Genomic DNA, 20,885 nt, shown 5'->3' on the forward strand with positions numbered 1-20,885 from the left:
ACAGGTGTATTCGTAAATTCAATCTGGAGTGCCAGATTGCGCCCTGGGCGTTCGTAAACTCAGACCGTTGTCAGGTTGTCCATTTGTAAAATTTCAGAGCACACACACTAGATGCTCTGGCCAAGGAGTAGGGTAGATCAGAGCGTTCTGACCTAATAACACCAGTCAAGCTCCCAAGCTAACTGGTAATGTTGGCTAGCTTTTGCTAGCTACTTCCAGACACATGAGAGAACAGCTCACACTGACCATTTTACTCGCCTTAGCAGAGCTGGTTAGGCTGTTTTCATGTTATCCGTAGTGTTGGTGACTAACTGTGCTGCTGGCAGCAATTCAATTACGCTTTGTTTGCCAACGTTTACTGACACCGGCCATATTCAACTGGTTTTGAACATTCGTAAATTTGTCAGTTATTCTGCACTCTGGCATTGGAGTAGATACCCAGAGAAAATTTACCAGCTATCGACAGTTGTCGCAGTGACATCATGCACATTCTATGGAAATGGTTACGTGCATAGTGGAGTCAGATCATACACGTAACGTCAGCTGGCGAGCCAGCTAGGTAACGTTAGCTAGCTACCTACCTAACAGTACGCTTTAACTTGAAATGAAAATAACTTTCTGACAAAATTAGAAAGGTGTAATATCTGAAAATGTAGCTAGCTAGACTATCTTACCCATGTACATGGATGGACGCTTCACCTCTCTGTCACGGATGTCATGGTTGCCTTTAGTTTGAAGATGTAATGCAGGTGTTTTATACAGCTTTCTGTGTGTTCTCTTTTTGACTCCCTCTGTATATTTGCAATCAAAAGGCAGAATTTTCTCCATCTCCTTAGCTGTCCAACTCTAATTCCACCTGGCCTTCTACTGATTTCAAAACTCAGTCCTCTAGAAAGTGGAGAGCAACACTTTGATATCTTCCAAAAAAGGCCACGTTAGAAGAAAGGATTACCTACAAATATTGACCAACTCATGTTATAGACAGAAGCTTGCCACATGCAGACCAATCCGAACTCATCCAGCCCAGCCATTATCTCAGCCAATCATGCTAAGCGGGAAGGTTCAAAAGAACAAGGAACACACCAGGCAGGTCCGAGATACTGTTGTGAAGAAGTTTAAAGCCGGATTTGGATACAAAAAGATTTCCCAAGCTTTAAACATCCCAAGGAGGACCGTGCAAGCGATAATATTGAAATGGAAGGAGTATCAGACCACTGCAAATCTACCAAGACCTGGCCGTCCCTCTAAACTTTCAGCTCATACAAGGAGAAGACTGATCAGAGATGCAGCCAAGAGGCCCATGATCACTCTGGATGAACTGCAGAGATCTACAGCTGAGGTGGGAGACTCTGTCCATAGGACAACAATCAGTCGTATATTGCACAAATCTGGCCTTTATGGAAGAGTGGCAAGAAGAAAGCCATTTCTTAAAGATATCCATAAAAAGTGTCGTTTAAAGTTTGCCACAAGCCACCTGGGAGACACACCAAACATGTGGAAGAAGGTGCACTGGTCAGATGAAACCAAAATTTTACTTTTTGGCAACAATGCAAAACGTTATGTTTGGCGTAAAAGCAACACAGCTCATCACCCTGAACACACCATCCCCACTGTCAAACATGGTGGTGGCAGCATCATGGTTTGGGCCTGCTTTTCTTCAGCAGGGACAGGGAAGATGGTTAAAATTGATGGGAAGATGGATGGAGCCAAATACAGGACCATTCTGGAAGAAAACCTGATGGAGTCTGCAAAAGACCTGAGACTGGGACGGAGATTTGTCTTCCAACAAGACAATGATCCAAAACATAAAGCAAAATCTACAATGGAATGGTTCAAAAATAAACATATCCTGGTGTTAGAATGGCCAAGTCAAAGTCCAGACCTGAATCCAATCGAGAATCTGTGGAAAGAACTGAAAACTGCTGTTCACAAATGCTCTCCATCCAACCTCAATGAGCTCGAGCTGTTTTGCAAGGAGGAATGGGAAAAAAATTCAGTCTCTCGATGTGCAAAACTGATAGAGACATACCCCAAGCGACTTACAGCTGTAATCGCAGCAAAAGGTGGCGCTACAAAGTATTAACTTAAGGGGGCTGAATAATTTTGCACGCCCAATTTTTCAGTTTTTGATTTGTTAAAAAAGTTTGAAATATCCAATAAATGTCGTTCCACTTCATGATTGTGTCCCACTTGTTGTTGATTCTTCACAAAAAAATACAGTTTTATATCTTTATGTTTGAAGCCTGAAATGTGGCAAAAGGTAGAAAAGTTCAAGGGGGCCGAATACTTTCGCAAGGCACTGTAGGTCCTGGATGGCAGGAAGCTTGGCCCCAGTGATGTACTGGGCCGTACACACTACCCTCTGTAGCGTCATACGGTCAGATGCCGAGCAGTTGCCATACCAGGCGGTATGGCCTCTCCCTAGTCTTTCACCCCTATCTATCTCTCTTAGTCTCTCTCTCTTTTTCTCACTCTCATTCCCCCATTCTGATCAGAATACAATGGACAGGATGAAACAGGATGCACTCTAGACACAACCAGCATGAAATACCGACCTGCTAAAAATCTCAGACCTGTGCATAGACACAGGTCATGTCATATGCACGGACGCATGCACACATACACACACTCAATGCAGGCACTTCATATGGAATGAGAAGGCTATAAGCACTTTTCTGTTATGCCTAGAGGGAATACTGTGTGATGGATTGATATTTTCCCCCGGTCTTGTTTGTGTTGATGGTGTTACCACATTCCGGTGGGGTTATGTAAACCCAGCGCCGGCCAGGCATGCAGACAGAGGCGCAGTTATCTCTCCTTTTGATTTAAGATTAACCTCCAACTCTCATTGCTTGGTTTTCATATGCAAAAAAAGAATGTGCATGCATATCCATGAATCATTCTATCTTGGATCAGAAGTAATCTTCTGTATCCATCTAACACGCACACACACATACTTGCAAATCTTTTGAAGCATCTTGGATATTTATTTATTTCACCTTTATTTAACCAGGTAGGCAAGTTGAGAACAAGTTCTCATTTACAATTGCGAACTGGCCAAGATAAAGCTAAGCAGTTCAACACATACAACAACACAGAGTTACACATGGAGTAAAACAAACATACAGTCAATAATACAGTAGAAAAATAAGTCAAAATACAATGTGAGCAAATGAGGTGAGATAAGGGAGGTAAAGGCAAAAACAGGCTATGGTGGCGAAGTAAATACAATATAGCAAGTAAAACACTGGAATGGTAGATTTGCAGTGGAAGAATGTGCAAAGTAGATAATAATGGGGTGTAAAGGAGCAAAATACATAAAGAAATACAGTAGGGGGAGAGGTAGTTGTTTGGGCTAAATTATAGATGGGCTATGTACAGGTGTAGTAATCTGTGAGCTGCTCTGACAGCTGGTGCTTAAAGCTAGTGAGTGAGATAAGTGTTTCCAGTTTCAGAGATTTTTGTAGTTCATTCTAGTCATTGGCAGCTAGTCATTGGCAGCATAGAACTGGAAGGAGAGACGGCCAAAGGAAGAATTGGCTTTGGGGGTGACCAGAGAGATATACCTGCTGAAGCGCGTGCTACAGGTGGGTGCTGTTATGGTGACCAGCGAGCTGAGATAAGGGGGGACTTTACCTAGCAGGGTCTTGTAGATGACCTGGAGTCAGTGGGTTTGGCGACGAGTATGAAGCGAGGGCCAGCCAACGAGAGCATACAGGTTGCAGTGGTGGGTAGTATATGGGGCTTTGGTGACAAAACGGATGGCACTGTGATAGACTGCATCCACTTTATTGAGTATGGTATTGGAGGCTATTTTGTAAATTACATCGCCGAAGTCGAGGATCGGTAGGTTAGTCAGTTTTACGAGGGTATGTTTGGCAGCATGAGTGAAGGATGCTTTGTTGTTGAAATAGGAAGCCAATTCTAGATTTAACTTTGGATTGGAGATGTTTGATAGCCTCACAAGCTTACAGGATGTTTCATACGAGGCTATGGCCAACTATCTGGTGGATAAGAAAACCAGCATTACTAAAAAAGAAAGCCAGAATTATATGGCCCTGTCCTTTTTCTATTCTTAAATATTTGTGTTGAGCGCTATTACAGTTTGTTTTAAATTGTACAGTTGAAGTCGGAAGTTTACATACACTTAGGTTGGAGTCTTAAAACTTGTTTTCAACCACTCCACAAATTTCTTGTTAACAAACTATAGTTTTGGCAAGTCGATTAAGGCATCTACTTTGTGCATAACACAAGTAATTTTTCCAACAATTGTTTACAGACAGATTATTTCACTTATCATTCACTGTATCACAATTCCAGTGTGTCAGAAGTTTACATACACTAGGTTGACTGCCTTTAAACAGCTTGGGAAATTCCAGAAAATGATGTCATGGCTTTAGAAGCTTCTGATAGGCTAACTGACATCATTTGAGTCAATAGGAGGTGTGCCTGTGGATGTATTTCAAGGCCTACCTTCAAACTCAGTGCCTCTTTGCTTGACATCATGGGAAAATCAAAAGAAATCAGCCAAGACCTTTTTTTTTTAGACCTCCACAAGTCTGGTTCATCCTTGGGAGCAATTTCCAAACGCCTGAAGGTACCACGTTCATCTGTACAAACAATAGTATGCAAGAATAAACACCATGGGACTACGCAGCCGCATACTGCTTAGGAAGGAGACGCGTTCTTTCTCCTCGAGATTAACATACTTTGGTGTGAAAAGGTCAAATCAATCCCAGAACAACAGCAAAGGACCTTGTGAAGCTGGAGGAAACGGGTACAAAAGTATCTATATCCACAGTAAAATGAGTCGTATATCGACATAACCTGAAAGGCCGCTCAGCAAGGAAGAAGCCACTGTTCCAAAACCGCCAATAAAAAGCCAGACTACGGATTGCAACTGCACATGGGGACAAAGTTCGTACTTTTTGGAGAAATGTCCTCTGGTCTGATGAAACAAAAATAGAACTGTTTGGCCATAATGACCATTGTTATGTTTGGAGGAAAAGGGGGAGGCTTGCAAGCCAAAGAACACCATCCCAAACGTGAAGCATGGGGGTGGCAGCATCATGTTGTGGGGGTGCTTTGCTGCAGGAGGGCCTGGTGCACTTCACAAAATAGATGGCTTCATGAGGGAGGAAAACTACGTGGATATGTTGAAGCAACATCTCAAGACATCTGTCAGGAAATTAATGCTTGGTCACAAATGGGTCTTCCAAATGGACAATGACCCCAAGCGTACTTCCAAAGTTGTGGCAAAATGGTTTAAGGACAACAATGTCAAGGTATTGGAGTGGCCATCACAAGCCCTGACCTCAATCCTGTAAAATAAATTGTGGGCAGAACTGTGTGTGCTAGCAAGGAGGCGTGTGCGAGCAAGGAGGCCTACAAACCTGACTCAGTTACACCAGCTCTGTCAGGAGGAATGGGCCAAAATTCACCCAACTTATTGTGGGAAGCTTGTGGAAGGCTACCGAAATGTTTGACCCAAGTCAACCAATTTAAAGGCATTTTACTGCTACCAAATACTAATTGAGTGTATGTAAACGTCTGACCCACTGGGAATGTGATGAAAGAAATAGAAGCTGAAATAAACCATTCTCTCTACTATTATTCGGACATTTCACATTCTTAAAATAAAGCAGTGATCCTAACTGACAGGGAATTTTTACTAAGATTAAATGTCAGGAATTGTGAAAAACTGAGTTTAAAAGTATTTGGCTAAGGTGTAACTTCCGACTTCAACTGTATCTGATTTTGATTTTGTCTTATTCATTGTATATGCAGGGATCCATTGTGAAAGGTCTCAATGGTCACTGTCATGGATCCCTCTGGAACTTCCATTGCGCACACCTGGCCCCTATTCCCACTGACTGCATTTGTAAACTCAGCAAAAAAAGAAACATTCTCTCACTGTCAACGGTGTTTATTTTCAGCTAACTTAATTAACATGTGTAAATATTAGTTTGAACATAACAAGATTCAACAACTGAGACATAAACTGAACAAGTTTATAAGACATGTGACTAACAGAAATGGAGTAATGTGTCCCTGAACAAAGGGGGGGTCAAAATCCAAAGTAACAGTCAGTATCTGGTGTAGCCACCAGCTGCATTAAGTACTGCAGCACTTCTCCTCCTCGATGATTGCACCAAATTTGCCAGTTCTTGTTGTGAGATTACCCCACTCTTCCACCAAGGCACCTGCAAGTTCCTGGACATTTCTGGGGGGAATGGCCCTAGCCCTCACCCTCTGATCCAACAGGTCCCAGACGTGCTCAATGGGATTGAGATCTGGGCTCTTTGCTAGCCATGGCAGAACACTGACATTCCTGTCTTGCAGGAAATCACGCACAGAACGAGCAGTATGGCTGGTGGCATTGTTATGCTGGAGGGTCATGTCAGGATGATCCTGCAGGTAATGTACCACATGAGAGAGGAGGATCTCTTCCCTGTAACGCACAGCGTTGAGATTGCCTGTCATGACAACAAGCTCAGTCCGGACCGCGACCTCCAAATCGATCCCGCTACAGAGTACAGGCCTCTGTGTAACGCTCATTCCTTCGACGATAAACGCGAATCCGACCATTACCCCTGTTGAGACCAAACCGCGACTCGTCAGTGAAGAGCACTTTTTGCCAGTCCTGTCTGGTTCAGCGATGGTGGGTTTGTGATCATAGGCGACATTGTTGTCGGTGATGTCTGGTGAGGACCTGCCTTACAACATGGCCTACAAGCCCTCAGTCCAACCTCTCTCAGCCTATTGCAGACAGTCTCAGCTCTGATGGAGGGATTGTGCATTCCAGGTGTAACTCGGGCAGCTGTTGTTGCCATCATCTACCTGTCCCGCAGGTGTGATGTTCGGATGTACCGATCCTGTGCAGGTGTTGTTACACGTGGTTTGCCACTGCAAGGACGATGAGCTGTCCGTCCTGTCTCCCTGTAGCGCTGTCTTAGGCGTCTCATGGTACAGACATGGCCATTTATTGCCCTGGCCACATCTGCAGTCTTAATGCCTCCTTGCAGCAGGCCTAAGGCACGTTCACGCAGATGAGCAGGCACCCTGGGCATCTTTCTTTGGGTGTTTTTTAGAGTCAGTAGAAAGTTCTCTTTAGTGTCCTAAGTTTTCATAAGTGTGACCTTAATTATCTGTAAGCTGTTTTAGTGTCTTTAACGACAGTTCTACAGGTGCATGTTCATTAATTGTTTATGGTTCATTATGTTTAAACCCTTCTGATCTGTGAAGTTATTTGGATTTTTACGAATTATCCTTGAAAGACTGGGTCTTGAAAAAGGGATGTTTATATGTGAAGTTTAAGCATGTTCACATTTTACATTTTAAATATTGCTTAGTCAATTGGGAATTTTTAATAAGACCCATATTTTACCCATATTGTATCATTGAGCATTGTATGAATCTTCCAGAGTCTTTACTGCCACATTGTGTCTGTATGCCTGAGCTCCTGTTTTGGTGCTGGATGGGTTGTGTGTCATTCCAAGTCTTAAGGTTAATCACACACAGTTTTTTCAAAGGCCTTGCAGGGCAAAGGTAAAAGTGGCTTAACGGTACAAGTGTCCTCAGCTGACTGCCTGATACTGCTTGAAACTCTTTCCCCATGTTTTTTTTGTGTGGGTTCAGGTGTCAACATACCACTTGATTCAGATAAGATATATGGGTCAAGACTAATCACTTGTCATTTTGCATTAATTCATCATGATTGAACTTTAATGAATTACTTCAATGAATGAAGAACTGATCCTGGTTTGTGGCTGTACTTTATTTAAATAATCCGGTCTATGCTGTCTGTATGTTGCTGTGTCTGAAATCTGTCTTCCCTACTACTTACTAAAGCAACATACTGTGTACTAATTGTACTACATACTAATTAGAACATACTCTGTAGTAGAAAACGTGCTGGAAGCAACAAATATTAACATTACTAGCCTCCTCCATACTGAGAATGCCTCATCTAATGCGCAATTGCGTTGTTTCCCGCCATTCGTTGATTTTAGTACAGCCCGTCTCCATATGCCCTTGCCTGATGCACAATTCCATACTTGTTAAAAAGCCGAAATTAGTGTAACATTCTGGAATTTAAAGCATACTCAATTGTCGAAGTTTACTATAAAACGTTGATTTCCTATTTGTGCATACGCATCAGTACTATTTAAAATGCAAGGTATTCAGGTACAGGTATTCAGACAGGCCTAGTGTGTATAATAGGCTACGCATGGCTGTCACTCATGCGTCCACCCTCGTACCCCAGAACTCTTATCTGTCTCTTGTAACTGGGTTTGAGAGCGAGGCATGCGGACACTTTGATCAGGGAGCGAGACAATCAGCCTCCACATCTCTAAACCCACACAGGTGATGTCATCAAGGCCACTTAAACCATTAGATTCTCTATAAACACCTCACTCTTTGAAACCTCTGCCAGATGCATTGAAACGTGTGTCTAAATGCACAGCTACTGTGCGTGCGTGCGTGCGTGCGTGCGTGCGTGTGCGTGCAGGCCCACGTGTGCATGTACAATAGTGTATGATTATATACAAACATTTGTGCCAGAGGATCAGTGATGGAGCCACCCGGATTCTCTCCCTCTCATCATCTGCCTTCTCCTCCCTGTGTTGATAGTTGTTGTTGGCAGTGCTATATGAGTCTCTCCCTCCAGGAGACTGATGGCAGTAATTGCAGTAGTAATCAAAGGACTGTGCATGGAGCTGTTCTGCTCCATCCTGTTGTCAACAAGGAGCTCATCGCCTCCCCCTCTCCTTTGTCCTGCAACCCTTCCCCAGACTGTCGATTTAAAGGACTTACCTGAGTCATGTCATTAGGAAACCCGATGGGAATTCTAAAAGAAGTTTGCAATGAAAAACTTTTCTTATTGAAACAGGATGTCCAGTTAGTCCCTCCCTTTTCAGTCTGTTTTCTTCAATCCCATGACTGTACTGGACTGCTCTGTGCAACAAAATAGATGTGTATATGACCCATCTATTCAATAATACTGTGTGTTTATGTTCTAATTCTTTCATTTCTATGCCAACTCTTCTGTTGACTATACTGTGATTGCAGTGTCATGCATCACTGGGTTGTTTGTGGTACATATTACGGTGTTGAACAGTGGTTTGGGTTGTTAGGAGCTGCTGTGCCATCTGCTCACTCTGTCTATATCCACTCTGGGCTCTGTTTTAACAAACCTAACGCAAACATAAATCTCAGCGCACTTGCTGTTGCGTTGTTGGTACAGTACTGTGCAAAAGTTTTAAGTGGGTGTTAAAAAATGCTGTAAAGTAAGAATGCTTTCAAAAATAGACATTTTAATAGATTATATTTATCAATTAACAAAATGCAAAGTGAGTGAACAGAAGAAAAATCTACAACAAATCAATATTTGGTGTGACCCCTTTGCCCTCAAAACAGCATAAATTCTTCTAGGTACACTTGCACAGAGTTTTTGAAGGAACTCGGCAGGTAGGTTGGCCCAAACATCTTGGAGAACTAACCACAGTTCTTCTGTGGATTTAGGCAGCCTCAGGTGCTTCTTTCTCTCTCTTCCTGTAATCCCAGACAGACTCGATGATGTTCACTTCCAGGACTCCTTGTTCTTCTTTACGCTGAATATAGTTCTTAATGACTTTCTCTGTATGTTTGGGGTCTTCATGCTGCAGAATAAATTTGGGGCCAAACAGATGCCCCCCTAATGGTATTGCATGATGCATAAGTATCTGACTGTACTTCTCAGCATTGAGGAGACCAAATGACCAAATCCCCAACTCCATTTGCAGAAATGCAGCCCCAAACTTGCAAGGAAATTCCACCATGCTTCACTGTTGCCTGCAGACACTCATTTGTGTACTGCTCTCCAGCCCTTCGGCGAACAAACTGCCTTTTTACAGTTACATAGTTGAGTCGCTTGGCCTTGTTTTCACGTCGGAGTCATAGCTTTTTGGCCGCAATTCTTCCATGAAGGCCACTTCTGACCAGACTTCTCCAGACAGTACAGTAGATGGGTGTACCAGGGTCCCACTGTTTTCTGCCAATTCTGAGAAGATGGCACTGCTGGACATCTTCCGATTGCAAAGGGAAGTAAGCATGATGTGTCTTTCATCTGCTGCAGTAAGTTTCCTTGGCCGACCACTGCGTCTACGGCCCTCAACGTTGCCCGTTTCTTTGTGCTTCTTCAAAAAGAGCTTGGACAGCACATCTGGAAACCCCTGTCTGCCTTGAAATGTCTGCCTGGGAGAGACCTTGCTGATGCAGTACAACTACCTTGTGTCTTGTTGCTGTGCTCAGTCTTGCCATGGTGTATGACTTTTGACAGTAAACTGTCTTCAGCAACCTCACCTTGTTAGCTGAGTTTGGCTGTTCCTCACCCAGGTTATTCCTCCTACACAGCTGTTTCTGTTTCAGTTAATGATTGTGTTTCAACCTACATATTGAATTGATGATCATTAGCACCTGTTTGGTATAGTTGTTTAATCATGCACCTGCCTATATGCCTAAAAAATCCCCGACTTTGTGTAAGTGTACCTACAAGAATGTATGCTTTTTTGAAGGCAAAGGGTGGTCACACCAAATATGGATTTGATTTAGATTTTTCTTCTGTTCACGCACTTTGCATTTAGTTCATTAATAAAAATAATCTATTAACATGTCTATTTTTGAAAGCATTCTTACTTTACAGCATTTTTTCACACCTGCATAAGACTTTTGCACACTAACGTATGTCAGAAATATTTTGGATATTTTTTGACAGTGGGAATTATTGGCGCAACACCTGTCATAAGTGCAAAGAGGCAGGCCTTCTATGATTTAATAGATTGTAGGTGTGAAGAGTGCTTGATCACTCATTGGCCAAAGAAAACCTGCTCCAAAGCTTTTCATGTGGTTGCTTAAAGTTGTCTATTTACGGTGTTTGATGTTTCATTCTCATAAACTCCAATTCAGCAGGGGTGTCGTTTATTAAATACAGTAGCCTACAGTTACCTAACCCCTAGATATTAACATGTATTCAGCTTTTCACATTAACATAATATCCAGTTTAAAGAAAAAAGGAGAATATCTGTTGACTGTTCTGTTTTGTAAAGGTGGTATTTAAAAAAACAGATGATAGGCTACTGATAAGGTTACTGTGCCATAACCGACTGTCTTACTGCTAAGATCAGCTTTTATTTGGTCTTAAATATCCACAGTTGCACTGCCTGAAATTGGCACTTTGGCGCATGTGCATGTGTTTGGCGCATGTAAGGACACACCTTAGATATTTCCAACCCTCGCACCTCAGTGCAAGCAAGCAGATGTTAGACAGGTAAATTACCAACACTGGCACAAGGGATTGAAAATAGCAGAGTGCCCATTTTTACAAGTCGAAATTGCCAACGTGTGCATTTGACATTTGCTCTGCCTTAACGCCAGAAATAGAGCCCCATGTGTTAGTTCATGGATAGCCCTGAAAAGGCCTAGGTCATTTTTGTCTGGTAAGGAGTTACTTTTTGTGTGTGATTTTATTGAACCGATAGGCCAGTGGAGAGAAGACAGATAGTAACTGTGTGTTTGTGTCTTTTAGGGGGACCAATGCAATGTGAATGACAGTGGCTGTGTGTTTGTGTGTTGCATGACAGTTACTGTGTGTTTGTGTCTTGCAGGGGGACCAACCGGAGGGACTCTGTGGGGGGCGGGACTGCTCCACCTGCCAGTGTTTCCCTGCTAAAGGAGCCCAGGTAAGACTCCTTACACATACAGTACACACCGTCCAATCACAACATAGACATCCCACACCACACATTCTAACCAGGAATTGCCATAAACCACAGAAGGGGTGCTCAATCCTTGAAGTATGTAAATGAAGTGATGAGGCAGAAATGTCCACACAATTGAAATGCCAACGTGTTTTCAGAGCAAACTTCGACGTCATAACCGTCATGCCAGCCCTAACCGTCAGAGTATGTAACCAGTTTGGATGTATGGTTTATGTGAATGAAACAGCTGGAGTGTTTATAGTCCCATTAGCCAAGTGTCACAACCTTATCAAAATAATTATAATAAAACAAAAGCTTTCTACTGCAGCTGACCTGAATGAATGAATTGACATAATATGGGGCTATTATGTTTAGTACCCATTAGGGTCATACACAAGTGTTTAGGGATCTGAACACATAACTAAAATGAAAATGGGTCTCCGTGTTTAGATTGCTAACACAAGAACATGTTTATTCACTGTAACACTTTTTAAACACAGGAACACATTTATTCAGCACAAGGCGTTTAGGTTTTAAAGGGTGTAAAGCCGTTTTTCATATTTCCCAGCATGCCTTTCGAGTGAATGTGAGAGACAAGGTTGTCGCAACTCCTATTTTGCTTTATGACCACATACTATACACTTCAAAAATACTTTAGTTATGGTCTATTTATCATCAAGATTTTGGTCTGAAAATCCTGGCTCATGTGCCACATCAGACCTGCAAATCACAATGCTCTGGTTAGTAATTCCTGAACAGGCAGTTAACCCACTGTTCCCAGGCCGTCATTGAAAATAAGAATGTGTTCTTAACTGACTTGCCTGGTTAAATAAAGGCAAATTTAAAATTGTAATCCAGCCAGAAGGATGATATCCAACAATTGGAATATTTTATCCCCCACAACTTGCCCTCGGAATGACTGCTAAAGGAGAAAAAGGTAATAAACAAGACTACCTAAACCAACTAGACTGGAATAACCATCTCAGTAATGGGTGCAATAAGTCCAACACCTGACAGATTGGATTAGTTTATGATAAAAATGTAAGTTATTGATTTTTGTTTAGTGTAAGGTCAATTAATCAATTTGTATGAGGAAACAAATATTAAAACAATCTATTCTAAAAATCAACCTGCAACACAGCATGCTAGGAAATATGATAATGAGCCCCCTACACAATTGTTTTTCACTCTGACATGGAACCCAAACCGGCTGCACGCTGTGCCATCGTGCATACATGTATTTTGTCCCCCCACACCAAACGCGATCACGACACGCAGGTTAAAATATCAAAACAAACTCTGAACCAATTATATTAATTTGGGGACAGGTCGAAAAGCATTAAACATTTATGCCAATTTAGCTAGTTAGCTTGCACCTGCTAGCTAATTTGTCCTATTTAGCTAGCTTGCTGTTGCTAGCCATTTTGTCCTGAGATTTAAACATTGAGTTGTTATTTTACCTGAAATACACAAGGTCCTCTACTCTACCAATTAAATCCACACGTAAAACGGTCAACAGAATCGTTTCTAGTCATCTCTCCTCCTAGGCTTTTTCTTCTCTTGACTTTTGCGATTGGCAACTTTCATAAATTAGGTGCATTACCGCCACTGGCCTTGTTTGTCTTTCAGTCACCCACGTGGGTATAACCAATGAGGAAATGGCACGTGGGTACCTGCTTCTATAAACCAATGAGGAGATGGGAGAGGCAGGACTTGCAGCGTGATCTGCGTCAGAAATAGAACTGATTTCTATTTTAGCCCTTGGCAACGCAGACGCTTGTTGAATAACATAGATTTCTAAATATATTTTGCAACGCGAGCAGGGGGTCAGCCTATGAGAGACGATGGGAAAGTAAACACTAGTGTTTGAAATCTGAACACTTAGGAGATTTTAAACACAGACGTGTAGGTTAAATATATGTTTCACGTTTCATGGTTTTAGAGTGTAGATTTCTAAGGTTGGAGAATCTCAGCATAGATTTTGAGCTGAAGCTGGTAGGGATGTGCCTTCATAAAGGAAACATGGTAACCTTCAGCCTCCCTAAAAATGACTTTCACTCTCTAGAGATTGGGCAGACTATGATAATATGAACATTGAGAAGTATTTACGAGATGTTGAGATTGTCTGGGCTGAGGGCTTTGGGCACTGACCAACAGGGCTATGTATGAGGCTTGGGTTTGGGGGAGGGGGATAGAGAACAAAGTGGGGTGTTAAAAAGTGACAGACCGGGTCAAAATAGCAAAATTTGAAATTGTGTTTTTTACATTGGATAAAGGTTTTTTAAAAAGTAGAGACTCAGAGCTACGAAATGGTATATCATACACTGCATTTGAGGAACAATGGGAAAGTAATTTTGCTTTGAAAGTTGATAAACTTCTATACTCACTTATGAGAAAATGGTCTTTGAATGTTTTGGTACTACCACTGGAGAGCTTTTCTTTGTCTACACCCATTCATCATTGTTCACAGCCTCTTAAGCTTTAGCCCCACTCATCTCTTTAAAGGTTGATCTGAGAGTTTTGTACTAGCAACAGCAGTCAAGTACCCCTGTAAAGACCTTTATTATACACAGATTCAAAATAGCTATTGATAACAAATGTGTATTTTGTGGGTGCAGTGGCGATTTTAGCATGTAAATCTTGGTGGGGCAAAAAAAAATAAGTGGGATGCATACCAGCAAAGCCACTACACAACACAACACTAAACAATACATTAATTGTACTATAACTGTGGCAAACGGTGACCACAAACATAAAGCTTCCCAACATCTTACCACTGCTACACCTGGCTATCAGCGGAGCCTTGTCTGGCAGCGAAACAGTTCATTCAGCCTCATTTACTGCCTTTAAAAAAACATAGCTGATATGGCTGACTTGCTTAAACAAATGTGGTTTCTAATGACAATTGAGATGTACAAACTATGGCATAAGGAGATGACTAGCGGATAAGAGGCAATATGTAATTTCGATTAAGACATTGTGCGAGCTAGGACGGACATAGTCAATATAAGTATTTGTTTTAGCACTTTTGAAAGGTACAGCGACAGAATTCAGAACATGGGCCGTTCTTACAGTGCTCTCCCTGTACACCAAGTCAGAACCGTAGGATAAATAAAGTGGGCATATAAACAGACAATGAACGCTCTTACAATATTTTATGATTACATTTCTCTAAAAACAGGTTATAAGCTACATGTGCACCACCAAGTCAGAACAGTAGGCAAAATTAAGAGGGGTAAATAGACCAAATTAATAGGGTGAGGCACATGAGCTACTAACATCTTAACACACTTTCTTAGCTACAGTATACATATCTCCCTGGCATATTACATAATTTATGCAGCAGCATACAATACATTTTTGGATTCACCTTGTTGTGCTGTGCTCACTTGTACAGGAAGGTGACGCGGCATTCCTTCGTGGGCAAATGTTGTCATCAAATTCTGTCATTCTCTGGATTTATGGTGCTTTCAAAATAGCTGTGAACTCGGAAAAAACAAGGTTGAATCATGATGACGTCATTGATCTTCAGGTCGTAGCTCTAGAAAGAGGCCGGATTTACAATTCCTTGTTTAATGGCGGTTCAAAAAGTATTTTCCCAGTCAGAGGTTGTTTATTCCCTAATTTCCAATTGTCTTGAACTCACTGAAGTCAAGTTTTCGCAGTTCCGAGTTAACAGTTGTTTTGTGCGCGGCACAAATCATGCTTCATTGACAGCATGGCCAATGTTGAATGTTTATCATTTTAAACTTGGAAAAGAGCCCCTTAATCCCAGATTTGGGACCACACAGCCACTCCACTGAATAGCAGGCTAGTGATTTCTTTGCAATGCATGCAGTTAACATTAACCACTGTCACTGATTCCTTCCAAACCACTCATTGTTTAATTTGCTATAGCCAACTTGTTGTGTAATATTTATGTCCAATGGCTGATGAGCACCGATACGTTTTATCTATAATTTATTTTCATTATTTCTCTTCATATGACAAGGATTAAAAAGGATTTTCCAGTAGATTGTCGACTTGATTCATGATGATGACTGCTAGCTAAGACTTGAAAGTATGAGTTTGACATGATCAGTCCAGTCAAAGCTACTATACATTTTTTTCTGTGGCCAATGACCTTGGGCCTTCTTGGATGGGCACTTCTAATGTAACTCTATGGCAGCACCCAATTGACTAGAATTTTCTAGCTCGCCCATTAGCCACTGTGTCCCCATGAGTGACACTGACCCAATCACAGCGCAACACTGTATTTCTGCTGGCTTGCCCCACCAACACAGAAAGCACTAGGCTGAAACACCTGCATTTTGGAGATGCCTTACTCAAGAAAACAAAAAAAGAGACCATGTCTGTATGCTGCTTTATTAACTCAATGATATATATTGTTTTGCAAACTGATATGTGACACGTATTAAATCTGAAATAACATGGAAAAAAGGCCAGCCCCACCCCATTTTTAAAATTTGTATTCCAAATGAAATACAATTAAAAAATGTGGGGATGACGGGTCGCCACTGTGTGGTTGTGACCCAGAGACTCTTGACCATAAGAATTTGTTCTTAACTGACTTGCCTAGTTAAATAAAGGTTCAAATAAAATAAAAGAGAATTTAAATAAAACATTTAAATGATCAGTAAGTGTAAAAATAAAAAAAGGAATTACATACCATAAAAATAATTGACAAATTGAAAATGTATCTCGATGTCTCGATATACCCCTGTCTGTTAGCTTTATGTACTCTTGTTTGTATATTTCTGTTTTTGTATTTGTTTTGTTCATAATAATAATAATACATTTTTGTAAAAGAAAATATCAGTCAAGCACCCAAGCTATCTACTTCCAGACACAAATGAGAGAACATCTCACTGAACATTACTTGCCCTAGCAGAGCTGGTTAGGCTGTTATGTTATCCAGAGCGTTGGTGACTGCAACTGTGCTGTCAGATTGTCAGTTCGTAAATTCAGAGCGATTCGCTCTCAGAACAGCGTTCAGAGCGCACACTGGACGCTCTGGCCGATGAGTAGGCTTGATCCGAACATTCTGACCTCACAACGGCAGTCAAGGGCCCAAGCTAACATTGGCTAGCTTGCTAGCTAGCTACTTCCAGACACATAATGAGAGAACACTCCACTCTGACCATTTTACTCGCCATAGCAGAGCTGGTTAGGCTGTTTTCATGTTATCCAGTGCTTTGGTGACTGTAATTGTGCTGCTGGCAACAATTTTAATTACTCTTTTTTGCAAAGTTTACTGACAACAGCCATATTCAACTGGTGTTGAGCGTTCGTAAATTCATCAGTTATTCTGCGCTCTCGCACACATGAGAGTGCTCTTAAATCAGAGTTTATGGCCAGACTGAATTTACAAACGCACCCAAAATGATTACTTGCATAGGGGAGTCTTTTGTTCAGACATGTAGCTAGCTAGCTAGACAATCAACCATAATCTCAATTCATGACGTTTACTACCCTGCATGAATCTGCAGTTAGCTAACCAACCAGGTTCAATGTTAGCTAGCTAAGCATATGGCTCTGAGATACGAATAATAAGATCACATAACGTTAGCTAGCGAGCCAGCCATCTAACGTTAGCTAGCTAACAGTACACTTTAACTTGAAATGAAACGACTTTCTTACCCGTATACATCATAGATGGACACATCTCCTGTGGTTGCCCTTAGTTTGAAGATGTAATCCGGAGACAGGTGTTTTCTCCATCTCCTTAGCTCTCATATTCGAATTCCACTGAAATCGGTCCTACAGAAAGTGGAGAGTGCCAGATCTCCCCAAATGAGATGTGGGTGTGGAGTCAGGTGCAGGAGAAACAAGTTCCAAAGCAAAGGGTGTTTATTTTAACTAGCTCAAAAAACAACAGGACACCGGACTACAGCAATAGCCACGAAAACCCCACACAGACAGAGTCCAGGGAAAAACACTTGTAAAACATGAGCTAATAAAACCTAATATGCCTAGTTTCCTGAAACGTTTCACAACTGGTCCCAGTGTGTTTCTGGGGTAGAGAGTGGTAAAACGCTGCCCAGTGAGTGTGTTAATGGAGGAAAGAGGCTTATAGTGAGACACAGCTAATGGGATTAGTGGTGTTCCATATCATGAGGGGATATTCCTCACTGCACACACACACACATTGGCCTGGACCCTTTATCGTCGACATGGAGCCCAGCTGATCCATCACGACTGGACAGCTGACGTTATCGCCCGTTGTGGTCTCAACAGGCTATTCTGTTACGATGTCACCGAAGAACGATCTACTAGCCCCGGCCCACTAGCTTTTCTGAACGCTGTGACTACCGAACAGAACCCTGACTCACCTATTGCTGCTCTTTTGACCCTATGATCACTTGGCTGCACAGCTAATGCCCCACTGGACTGTTTCAATATCACGGTACCTCATTTTGTTTACCTGTTAGCCCCAGCCTTGAACTCAGGTCCTGTATGCACCTAACTGACCCGCTCTGCCCATTCATCGCCATTTACCCGTTGTTGATTGCTTCATGCCTCTTTCTAATGTCAATAAGCCTTGTCTACTGCTGTCTTGGCTAGTTTTTACTGTTTTATTTTCACTGTAGAGCCTTCAGTCCCGCTCAAAATGCCTTAGACAGCTCTTTCTTCCCACCCCACACACATGCGGAGACCTCACCTGGCTTAATTGTGCCTCCGGAGACGAAACCTCTCTCATCGTATCTCATCGCCTAGGTTTACCTCCACTGTACTCACATCCTACCATACCCTTGTCTGTACATTATGCCTTGAATCTATTCTACCATGCCCAGAAATATGCTCCTTTTATTCTCTGTCCCCAAAGCACTAGACAACCAGTTCTTATAGCCTTTAGCCGTACCCTTATCCTACTCCTTCTCTATTCCTCTGGTGATGTAGAGGTTAACCCAAGCACTGTAGCCCCCAGTTCCACTCCCAGTCCCCAAGCGCTATCATTTGTTGACTTCTGTAACCGTAAAAGCCTTGGTTTCATGCATGTTAACATCAGAAGCCTCCTCCCTAAGTTTGTTTTGTTCACTGCTTTAGCACACTCCGCCAACCCTGATGTCCTTGCCGTGTCTGAATCCTGGCTTAGGAAGGTCACCAAAAATTCAGAAATTTCCATGCCCAACTTCAACGTTTTCCGCCAAGATAGAACTGCCAAAGGGGGTGTAGTTTCAAACTACTGTAGGAATAGCCTGCAGAGTTCTGTCATGTTATCCAGGTCTGTGCCCAAACAGTTCGAGCTTCTACTTTTAAAAATCCACCTTTCCAGAAATAAGTCTCTCACTGTTGCCGCTTGTTATAGACCCCCCTCAGCCCCCAGCTGTGCCCTGGACACCATATGTGAATTCATTTCCCCCCATTTATCTTCAGAGTTTGTACTGTTAGATGACCAAAACTGGGATATGCTTAACACCCTGGCCATCCTACAATCTTAGCTTGATGCCCTTAATCTCACACAAATTATCATGGAACTTACCAGGTACAACCCTAAATCTGTAAACACTGGCACCCTCATATATATCATCCTGACCAACCTGCCCTTTAAATACACCTCTGCTGTCTTCAACCAGGATCTCAGCGATCACAGCCTCATTACCTGCGTCCATAATGGGTTTGCGGTCAAACAACCACCCCTCATCACTGTCAAACGCTCCCTAAAACACTTTAGCAAGCAGGCCTTTCTAATTGACCTGGCCCGGGTATCCTGGAAGGATATTGACCTCATTCCGTCAGTAGAGGATGTCTGGTTATTCTTTAAAAGTGCTTTCCTTGCCATCTTAAATAAGCATGCCCCATTCAAAAAATGTAGAACTAAGAACAAATATAGCACTTGGTTGACTCCAGACCTGATGCATTAGCATCAGACCTGATGCATTAGATATTCAACTTTTAAGGGGAGTTAGGAACCAATATACACAGGCAGTTAGGAAAGCAAAGGCTAGCTTTTTCAAACAGAAATTTGCATCCTCTAGCACAAACTCCAAATAGTTCTGGGACACTGTAAAGTCCATGGAGAATAAGAGCACCTCCTCCCAGCTCCCCACTGCACTGAGGCTAGGAAACACTGTCACCACCGATAAATCCACGATAATCGAGAATTTCAATAAGCATTTTTCTGCGGCTAGCCATGCTTTCCACCTGGCTACCTCTACCCCGGTCAACAGCTCTGCACCCCCCTCAGCAACTTGCCCAACCTCCCCAAATCTCCTTCACCCAAATCAGGATGTTCTGAAAGAGCTGCATGATATGGACCACTACAAATCAGCTTGGCTAGACAATATGGACCCTCTCTTTCTAAAATGATCCGCCGCAATTGTTGCAACTGCTATTACTAGCCTGTTCAACTTTTCATATTATCTGAGATACTTAAAGATTGGAAAGCTACCGCGGTCATCCCCCTCTTCAAAGGGGGAGAAACTCTAGACCCAAACTGTTACAGACCTATATCTATCCTACCCTGCCTTTCTAAAGTCTTCGAAAGCCAAGTTAACAAACAGATCGCCAAACATTTCGAATCCCACCGTGCCTTCTCCGCTATGCAATCTTGTTTCCGAGCTGGTCATGGGTGCACGTCAGCCACACTCGGGGTCCTAAACGATATCATAACCGCCATTGATAAAAGACAATACTGTGTAGCCGTATTCATCTACCTGGCCAAGGCTTTCAACTGTCAGTCACCACATTCTCATCGGCAGACTCAACAGTCTTGGTTTCCCAAATGACTGCCTCGCTTGGTTCACCAACTACTTCTCAGATAGAGTTCAGTGTTTCAAATAGGAGGGCACGTTGTCCGGACCTCTGGCAGTCTCTGTGGGGGTGCCACAGGGTTCAATTCTCCACTTTTTTCTCAGTATACATCAATGGATGTCGCTCTTGCTGCTGGTGATTCTCTGATTCATCTCTACGCAGACAACACCATTCTGTATTCTTCTGGCCCATCTTTAGACACTGTGTTAACAAACCCCCAGACGAGTTTCAATGCCATACAACACTCCTTCCATGGCCTCCAACTGCTCTTAAATGCAAGTAAAACTAAATGCATGCTCTTCAACCAATTGTTGCCCGCTCCCGCCCACCCGACTAGCATAACTCCTCTGGACGGTTCTGACTTAGAATATGTGGACAACTACAAATTCCTAG

The 20,885-nt window shown here is 42.4% G+C and overlaps 1 protein-coding gene across 2 annotated transcripts in view; it reads left to right on the top strand.

Annotated features, from left to right (window-relative positions):
- col4a4 (collagen, type IV, alpha 4) overlaps window positions 1–20,885 on the top strand; it is a 145,169-nt gene that overhangs the window by 13,752 nt on the left and 110,532 nt on the right. For both annotated transcript variants that reach the window (XM_065024678.1, XM_065024679.1), the window contains one exon: window positions 11,646–11,720. In XM_065024678.1, coding sequence (XP_064880750.1) covers window positions 11,646–11,720 — 75 coding nt within the window. The remainder of the gene's footprint in view (window positions 1–11,645; window positions 11,721–20,885) is intronic.

Source organism: Oncorhynchus nerka, linkage group LG11, assembly GCF_034236695.1.
Source record: "Oncorhynchus nerka isolate Pitt River linkage group LG11, Oner_Uvic_2.0, whole genome shotgun sequence".
Classification (NCBI taxonomy): domain Eukaryota; kingdom Metazoa; phylum Chordata; class Actinopteri; order Salmoniformes; family Salmonidae; genus Oncorhynchus; species Oncorhynchus nerka.